This window comes from Halichondria panicea, chromosome 17 (genome assembly GCF_963675165.1).
Source record: "Halichondria panicea chromosome 17, odHalPani1.1, whole genome shotgun sequence".
In the NCBI taxonomy this organism is placed as follows: domain Eukaryota; kingdom Metazoa; phylum Porifera; class Demospongiae; order Suberitida; family Halichondriidae; genus Halichondria; species Halichondria panicea.
This window is the reverse complement of record NC_087393.1, coordinates 3,334,274-3,344,011: the sequence shown is the minus strand read 5'-3', so window position 1 is coordinate 3,344,011 and position 9,738 is coordinate 3,334,274. Positions and strand designations below refer to the sequence as shown.

Below are 9,738 nucleotides of genomic sequence, written 5' to 3'. Positions count from 1 at the left end.
AATTAGCCTGAATCTACTCATGAAAGGAATTCACAACATGCATATCCCACAACCACATCAAAAACTAAACACAAATTGTAACTGAGCTAAAAACATAATGATAATGCACACTGCTTAGAGGCTACCAGTGTTTATTCTGATGCCTGTTGGAGTGTATCGTCACACATGTTGTTGGACGAAGACCTACAGTGAATACATGTATATATTAATCACAAAGAAAATACTCTCATAATTATTCAATACCTTGATTGGGGGCAGGTGCTGTTGTTTTTCTTGCAGGGCATACGACTTCGAAATTATTTGTCAATTGGACGTCACTGAACAAACATAAAACAGTTTGTGTAGCAATAAATTATACCAAGAGTGCACTCCTGATTATACACACTTTTGAAACACCAATGTCGTATACTGTATAGCGGGTAATTTTGTTGGTACAGCTCAGGATAATGACGTTGAATCTATTGCGGTTGCGGTAAAATAACTTCAAAGTAAATATTTTCGCATAATGCTCTTCAATACGAAATGTACGAAAATTTCCACCATATGTATGAAAATAACCCGCTATACAGTATCCTGCACCAAGTTTTGAGCAACAAGTATTAAAATTCAATTATTTTTGCTGACCATTAGGTTATTATAATGCGGCCTGAAATGGAGGCAATTGATCCATTACAGCCTCTTGGAACTGCTACTATTACTTTACGTTCTAACGCTAGGCACCACTCCAATAATTATAAGCGCTAAACTAGAATTATAGTTTCCAACACTGGAAAATCATTTTGTGGCGCTGTAATTATATATGGTACTGACAAAGTTACAAGATGGTATGTACCTACTGCAAAGACTATACAGCTAAAAAACTTAATACCCCTCTTCTCCTTAAAGTAAACTCACTTTAGGGACATTGAAGCAGTTTCTTGGCCTGCCTTCTCCCCGAGGTGGACGATAAACGGATCCAATGGAAGTTGCAGAGTGGGCAGAATGCCACGAGCATGGTTGGATGCACGAGGGACAGTGCCAGAGAATACTAGTAGACTATCCACTAGGACCTGCGGACAGGAAGTAAAATGTGCATGCAATAGCCGGTACAAATCCTAGAGAAAGCATAGATATTACGTGTTCTGTAAAAGAAAGGCAACTTTTGGTTTCCGATAGTATAACAAGTTGGAAGAAACAAGCAAGTATAGCTGTTTGCTTGACAAAAGTTACATTGTATACTTACGGCTATCTCTCTCACTCCTCTGCTGGGAGTCTTGCCGTAGTTATATAGTCTGATCTGAGACACACTCCAAGGCTCATTGAAGATCACATACACATTGTTGATTACCCCTGGAAGAATGGGAGCTAACCACTGGTGCCCCGCCTCTTCTGTACCTCGCACCCCATCAATGAGCTTGTCCGGGGTTCGAATGTCACCAAGAACCCCTGGGAGCTGGTTGACACTATCGGGATAAGCTGCAATATCTGTCGAGAGAGTTAAGGTGAACCGATGAAAGACACAGCAATAATTACGATTTGAAGGCAGAGGCCATTTGTAGGAGAACATTACGGTGCTTGACTATGAAAGTGCATCTATTATTTAGGATACTGTCGATGGTGAGGGGTATCACATGACCAGTGGCATCGTACATTTCCAGCTCAATAAGGCCAATATAATAGGGGTCTCCCCATGAGCTTAATAGCTGAAGCTGGAACACAAATCCCCTTGGAAATGATGCTCCGTCTAATGGTGGTTTAGGATGGGAATGATTCTCAATGAATGAAATGAGTTGTTGATAGTGGTACTCCACATGACCAGGAGCTCTCCTAGTCAACCACCCTCCAGGAGGGGTCAAGGGTTTACTGTCCAGGTAGACGTGTATCACCTTTACCTAGTGGGATGCATTATGTTGGGATACAAAACACATTGAGAGCAAATACAGGTAAGAGTGCACCACACACACAATATGTACTGTGCATGAACTTGTTGTGAGCCTTATACAAGTGGCTAACAAAATCAACAACGTCACAGTATGAAGACATACTACAGTACTTGCCCCACTATAGCTGTCCTCAGCCGATGCATTGTAGTTCCACACCAACAGTCCAGTGATGTGTGTAGGAGCGTCTAATGACAGTGTGAGCGTGGGAGGCTGTGACGAGTCAAATGGCACGATCCACATATGCTCAACATCACAAGTCATATTAACACCGTCCAGTAAACTAGCCACTTCTGAATCCGACCTCTGACCATCAATCTCGGAGGAAAGTTGCTCTTTTCTCAACTGCAAGACTTCTTCTCCTGAAGTGAGCACTGCTATCCCTGTCAATCCTATGAAGTCGGAGCCACCCCAAGTCTCTGTAAGACTGATCTGTAATAGGTGACCAGTGGGCTCGGGACAATGAGTCTCGGTAAATGGAGGACTTGCTTCACTGAAGTCAGCGTCTTGAGATTCTTCAAAAGAAGGCCTATCTGAAGTGGAGTTGCGATTGTGGTGTGCTGTTGTTAATGGTCTGTCTGCGTCAGTGGTCTCACTAGTAGGTGGACGGTAAAGGTCAATAGAGTCAAAATGCATAAACCCTGACTCGAAGGACTGACTCTGGTAGAATGTATCGTGTTGGGAGACCAGGTAGAGAATGTCTTCATTAGTCGTGAACAGAATGGTCTGAAATGTGAGCACAATAAGCTACATACACATATGTATATCGCACAATTTCAGTAATGTACATGTACATACACACAATACATGTACATGCTATTAGGGTAGTGAAACACACAGCATCAATAATTAAACGAGTGATGCCAAGCTGCGCTGTGCTAATGCTTCTCGCCATGTTTTGATTTCGTCATTAGAGTGTTAAAGAAGAAGTAATTAGTTTGCTTTGTATAAAATTGTTGTTTGAACGCACACAGTCACATTAGAGTGGAAAAAGAAGTACCGTATATCTTCTAATTTATCAGACACTTCTAATTAACCTGGACACTCTATTGGGCAATTTTCGTCGTTCTAATATTACTAAATATCCGAACAATACTTTGAAAAGTTGAGTTACATTCATAGACGGCAAGTAAAACTTAGAGTGCTGCAGTTGAGGTTATAGTTATTGACTGGTTGACTAGTAATTATGGCTTATAAACAACCAATGCCGAGGGCGCAGCCCGAGGCTGAGGTTGTTTATAATCCATAATTACTAGGCAACCAGTCAACAACTGATTTATTTACTGTAAAAACAACAAAACAGTCATTTGAACATCAGTGGAAACAGTCAAGCTTGCTCTCACAGCATCAGAATATGCAGTTAGAACAGTTACAGGTATAGAACTAGCAGTATTGTAGAGCAAGCTAGCTAGCTACACGTACACATGAGCTAGCTGGAAGCCATAACTTTACCAGACCCGCCCACCATTATTAAAATGCAGCTGCATTTTGCTGAGGTTTGTTACATGTACCTAGCTCAGCTCTGCTTTAGTCTACCTAGTCTGTTATTGTCAACAACACCACAGTCTACTTGTAATCCTCTACTTCTGAGCCACAGCCTTAACTACTGAGAAACCACAGAGCAAGAATTTGACTGCAGGCCTCGTGAACATGGTAGCTAGCTCAAATACTGTCAAGCTTACTATACTACACAAAATTTTTGAATTTTATTGCGTGCATCTGGTACATGCATCATTTCAATTCAAATCTGCTGAGGAAGTAGATTATAAGAATAGTGCCTGGGGGAAGTAATTATATAATATAATTACTGGACATCACCTAGGATACGGACTGAATCAGTAAATAATAGCTAGTTATAGATAGCTAGTGCAACTATTCAGTCGCAATTAAACTTAGCTAGCTTGCATGCAGCTGCTTGCTTTTTCTAATTATTCCGGACACTTTGCATGCTCTATAAAAATCTGTTCCAATTATACTCGGACAATTTCTAAAATAATTTTTTTGGCTGTCCAAAGATACACGATATATCTAATGACTTGATGAATGATCTTTTCAAGGATAGAAGCATGTACTTTGTAGATCTACAATGTCAAAGTTCTTTAAATATTTGCATTTCCTGTCCATGAAAAAAAGGGGTGGATCTGCAATGAGGTCAGAGTTCACAAGGGCTGCTTTGCAGCTCTTTTCTGACTTCTGTAGCTAACATACAGCTAGCGCTTTATTGCAAGACTAGCTAATAAGTTGAATAGGAATTTCGTGCAAACAGATGATGCTACATGTATGAAAGATTTTGAAGATACTACAACAACCTTCACCGGTAGTCAAACTAACCATAACTTGCGAAAGAAGCTTTAGTTCAACCGTTTAGCAGTTACAGCTGGAATACACACACAAACGCAGTCAGCTTTACCGTACCCTTGTGCAGCTACGCCTCGAGGCATAACAACTCGGTAATTTATTGCTCGAAGTGGCCTAAAAATTCTCACGGGTAATGTACATATAATATATATTGCAATATTTCACTACTCGAATGTGATATAGTTAATCATTTGCAAATGACACTGTACAAGCCATTGCGTTTCAAACTATTGCGAATTGCATGCGCATGCTTTCTCCTTTCCAAGTCTTTTGTTCGTTTGCGATTTATACAAAATCTTATATTCGAAACCTTGTAGTATCTGTGTGTTAACGTTCACATGTATATGTACATGTACCTCGCAATTGTCCCCCCGGGCCACCTCCCCATGGAAGATAGTCTGCTGATCGAGGGTTATCTCCACCTGTCGGGCACCTCGGGCTGAGTGTATACGTGACTTGTTATAGTTCTGTGGAGAGTAGAGGGAATGAAGGCACTTAACTTTCGAAGAGCTTTCGAAGTTCAAAAGCTAAACACAAAAATCTGAACACCAACAACCGAACACTGCTAGAGTACCAATCACTACAATGGCTAATGTGAATATAGCGTACCCATAGCCTGATGAGTGCAATAATAGTGGGCTGAGGAAAGAGAATTGTGACCGTGTGGTCTTGGCCTGGAGTGAAGGGGGCTAGCCACATGTGAAGGTCATCCCTTGTCTGATTCACTCCATCCAGTAGGTTCTTCACAACACGAGGGTCATTGCTGTACTCAGGCAGCATATTAATATCACTCGGTGAGGCAGTGATCTATGTGTGAGAAATACCGGTGTCAAGAACTCATGCAGTGTACACTATTAGTAATAAACATCGGATTATGCTAGTGAACATAATTATGTACACTGTACCCATTTTAATTGACTTACCTGCTCCACAGTAGCGCGTTCCCCTGCCTCCGTGAACAACTCCACCCCCGTGAGGCCAACATAGAACCTGTCACCCCATGTAGAGAGTATGTGCAGGATCAACTCTCGGCCACTCGGCAGCTCAGGGGTCAGGAATTCTTCATCAAGCGGCTGTGATTCTGAATGGGAATGGCTCTCTTTACCTTCTCGGTATTCTGACAGAAAGCTTTCCAGAATGTCATCTAGGCAGAAAAAATGTTATGTAGCCATTAATTAAAATGAATACACACGGTTGAAACACTTAGTGTTGTGTTGATACCTTGCAGGTCAGATTTGATTTGACCCAGATGGCTGCGATCAAACTTTTGTATGGACTCCAAACACTCACTCCTAGGATTCCTTGAGTCAGACTTAAGTTCAGGTTCTCTATGAGATATTACAGGGGGTGGCAAAGTGGGAAGAGTTTCTGAGTTATCAAGGGAATCACCAACGTTCAGAGATGTACCTGAAGACTGATCTACACAAGGCATTTGTTGATGACCTTTAGCGATTGTAGCAGTTTTTAGGCGAGGCGGTCTTATTGGCGAGAGGTTTTGATTGTTTTCATCAAAAGAGGATCCAATTAGAGTTTGATTGGCAGGGTCTTCATCAACAAAAATATCATCAGCTTGAGAAAATAGGCATGGATTACTGGAATTGGAGCGAGCACCATGGTCATACTGCAGATTAGGTAGAAGTGTATCACTTGCTGAAGATGTAAGCCCACTTTTCAACTCTCCACTCAGTTCACTGACATGTCCACTTTTAGACTCATTATTGTCAGTTCCTTGTGAAAATCCAGCTCTTAGGCCAGTAGTTCGGGTGCTGCAAGGTCTATGGGGCGGGGCTATATCTAACCCTCGTAGATGGTGTACCTCTTCTGTGTGTGTGCCCTCAAGCCACTGCGGTGTGGAGGCTTTCGATTGCATAGTGGGAATATGAGGGGGTGTGGAGGCTTTGGATTGCGTAGTGGGAATATGAGGGGGTGTGGAGGCTTTGGATTGCGTAGTGGGAATATGAGGGGGTGTGGAAGCTTTTGATTGCGTAGTGGGAATATGAGGGGGTGTGGAGACATGAGTTTGAGTGGTTGGTGTAGGGAGGGGTGACGGTAGTGGCGCATCCAATGTACTGAGCATGTCCAACAGTTTACGCTGTTTACTGGAAGGTAAAAACAAATATGTAAATTTTGAGCTTTTCCCATACACACAGAATCAGGAAAAATTGTATTGTATGATACCGCAAAAAGCAAACAAACGAGAGAGCCACACATGTACAGCATAATTGCAATATAGAATACAATTCTTCACAATACCTTGACATACGGCTTATTTGGTAACTTGCTCATATGCTCTTCGGTTATTTTGGCCAATGTCTTAACGCTACTAATAATTATGTTGTTGTGGTCTAGCGAAGACAGCGAATATTTATCGACGCGTTCAAATTTGAAATGACAATGCAACAATAAAGTAATGTAGAGTAGGTATCCAGAGGTAGCCAAACACTTCGTCATTACTCACTTATAGCAGGGAGGTTTTTCAAGTGTCTAGATTTATATCTCAAGCATGTGCAGCAATGACATTTTATACAAGAGTGTGTGTTGTGCAATCCCTTTATAGCTCTGGTCCTTCCGTGATAAGTTACAAAAGTTTGGTGCAAAATGGCTTAAAATTAATATTAGACAATCCTTGTTTGCATTACTTACCAGTAGTAATAAGGTACATGTACATACAAATGACTACCACCTCGACATGTACATGTACATGTACATGTAGAGAAGACAGAGCTAACTGACCTTACATCCATTTTTCTCACTTTAGCGGTGATGATAGAGAGTGTGTACTCAGTCAGAGAATCACCAGGCCTCTCATCTATTAAAGCGGCTCGGCTGTCCGGGATAGGAGAGTAATGCCTAACAGGTTTAACTTTGTAACGATTTACTAAAACTGGTTTGAAACGAGACGAAGTCTTTTCTGTCGGTGGATTGAAACTAGTAGATGGAGATGAATTCTTGAGTTGTGGTTCTTGCTTATCAAGTATATTAGTAACATTTTCCTCAGTAGGAGGATCAGAGTTCAGTACATTGGATAGAGGAGAAGACTTGCATGTGTTGCCTGCTTGTTCATCACACATTTTAAGGGGCGTGGCACTTGCTGTAACTTGAATATGGCGGTCCAGTTGCTTATTCTCAGCACTGACAGCATCAATTATATCTTGTGTGGATTCTAGCAAGGGTTTGGTTTGCTTACGTCTGACAGCTGAAAGTAATCGGGGTGCCATACTGGGGTCTTCACTTCGAAATTCAGTTGTTTCTTTTGTTTGAGACATTAAATTGGCTGTTTCCAACAAATTAGGGTGTTCAATGCCGCCGCTAGGATTTTCCTGGTTGGTTATTGAAACGATATTTTTTGCTGTAGTGGGTTGACTGACAATACTGACAGTTGAGTGAGAGTTGCTCTCAAATTCTAACACAACACTAGACTCTCCAAATGGTACAGGAGGGGTGGTCGAGGGTGAAGAGGCCTCAGGCGAGTCCAGCTCTTCGTTGCAACTGGAATCACTGGAATAGTACTCATTCGCCACTGTGCTGCCTCCTATGTTAGGGAAAATGAGAGAGTCCTTCTCCAAGCTCTTTCTCAGTGTGCTTATGTCCTGGAAACTGAGACTAAGCTCATGGTTGTCTGTAGAAGGCTCAAAGTCCTCATCATAGCTGCCACTCAGAATTCCTGCGTAAAAATGATAGTATGGCTGTGAGCTTACAATCGACAAAGCATGCAAAAAGCAGCACACAAAATTCTGCCCACGAGATACATATAATTATGAGGATTCAAATGCGAGGTTAATCAATTGCGCATTTCACTGCATGGCGAATTGCATGGTTGACTAGCTATAACCATAACAATTGGCTGTCTGTAAATAGGAAATAAAAATTAGTTTTCTTGGAAATAAGATTTAGGGTTGCTGTGTTTAGCACACAGTCAGTGATATGTTTCACAACCGCACTGGGATTATGAGATAAGTTGTCGGTATTCAGGGGTAGTCAATAGATAAACTCAGTTCCATGTTTGTATCTCCACAGCGTCGGAGTTTACTGCTGACGTAGTATACACATACATACGCTAAAAAAACCAACTGTGCAGTCAGTTTCCAGATCTGGTCTTCCCTGCAAGCAGTAACAGTTTGAACACAAGTAAATAATAATATATTTATGTGAAACATTGCTAAAAAGCTTCAACGCTAGGCCACTCCTAACGTGCTTTAAAGTGTAGTTTTAGGTTTTAGGATGATTTTTGCTAATAGTATAATACTCTCATAGGCATCAAAATCATCTTCTGTATAAATAAATGCTATTGAATTACCCACATACAGCAGTGAAGTAAAAGGTTGGGGGGGGGGGGGGGGGGGGGGGGCAAAAAAAGCTTTCATACTTATGCTTTCTCCTTGTCAATTGGTTAATTAGAACACCTATCCAACTCAGGAAGGGTGTGCCCATTCAATGTTGTATCAGAATGTTGGGGGGGGGGGCAGGCCCCCTTGCTCTAAAGTTGGGGGGGCCACTGGCCCCCTGCCCCCCTGTTCCTACTTACTGATACAGTAAATGCATTGCAGCCACATACCTGGAACTGGTACATGCCGAGCTTCTCCATCCTCAGTCATTAGCTCAAGAGAATCACACACCCAACTCTTACGCTTGGATGGAGCCGTCTTAGCCCTGTCATCAGTTGGCGCTTCCATGACCTCAGACTCGCCAGCTGTTTTACTTGTTCTATGTATGGTTTTGGGACGACCTTTACTAGTGGATGGAACTTTCCTTGATTTATTGAGGTTTGCTCCATTAAGGTAGAGGGAAAAACCTTGCTCTCTTTTCTCGAGCTCTATCTGATGAGAGCCCTTCTGACGAAGCTTACTGAGCAGTCTGAAATAAGAAAAGCAGCATCAACAACAATGTATAACAGGAGACGGAAGTAGGGTTGTGAGCGCTTAAACGTCTCTTATTTATCCAGATACCAACCAACTCAATGACTCGCAAGCCATTACTGTTGCACGGCAAAGAGTAGACTGGCCAAACTCCGTGCAGAGACTTGTGTTGCACAGTCAGCATATCTAAGTGGCTGTGGTGGCTGTGGTTTTCGTGACGTCAGTCTACTGCACATGATACTAGATTTAGTTAGTGCTACGTAACTATATCAATGACCTAGCTTGTGGTAACTGCATGCGGTTTAGCCACTTGAGTTGCCAAAAATATCGGGGCAAACGTTGCACGAGTCTCTACACAGAGTTTACCAGTCTAATGTTCGCCGTGCAACAGTGACGGCTTGCGGGTACGGGTCTAACTTCAAGTTGAAATGTCTCATTTTGTGTAAGATAAATTCTATACAATATGAGACAATGAGGGTGCAAATACATGCATTAAAAAATAGCCTCACTTGTTCTTTTCTTGGAGCATAACGAGATAATGCTCATAATTCGACATCTTGGAGTTCGAGTCGAGTGGCCCGGAGCTGTGAGCAAAATCCATATAA

General features: G+C 42.0%; 1 protein-coding gene across 1 annotated transcript; it reads right to left on the bottom strand.

Moving 5' to 3' along the window:
* Window positions 1-7: 7 nt before the first annotated feature.
* Window positions 8-9,733, bottom strand: LOC135351755 (katanin-interacting protein-like). The gene is made up of 13 exons (XM_064550844.1): window positions 9,643-9,733; window positions 8,833-9,131; window positions 7,011-7,941; window positions 5,499-6,376; window positions 5,201-5,421; window positions 4,887-5,084; window positions 4,634-4,744; window positions 2,037-2,645; window positions 1,589-1,871; window positions 1,223-1,464; window positions 895-1,049; window positions 244-317; window positions 8-183 (listed from the first exon to the last, which is right to left on the bottom strand). The coding sequence occupies exons 1-13, from the start codon at window positions 9,687-9,689 to the stop codon at window positions 122-124; spliced, it is 4,110 nt and encodes a 1,369-aa protein (XP_064406914.1). The 5' UTR covers window positions 9,690-9,733; the 3' UTR covers window positions 8-121.
* Window positions 9,734-9,738: the final 5 nt, after the last annotated feature.

Bases quoted from the DNA above. Each gene is read 5' to 3' on its own strand.
- LOC135351755 (XM_064550844.1), bottom strand. From the start codon at position 9,689: ATGTCGAATTATGAGCATTATCTCGTTATGCTCCAAGAAAAGAACAA. The intron at 6,377-7,010 runs GTCAGTTAGCTC...TTTACCTTCCAG, and splicing joins GTGAGAAAAATGGATGTAAG to TAAACAGCGTAAACTGTTGG. The intron at 5,085-5,200 runs GTAAGTCAATTA...TCTCACACATAG, and splicing joins AACGCGCTACTGTGGAGCAG to ATCACTGCCTCACCGAGTGA.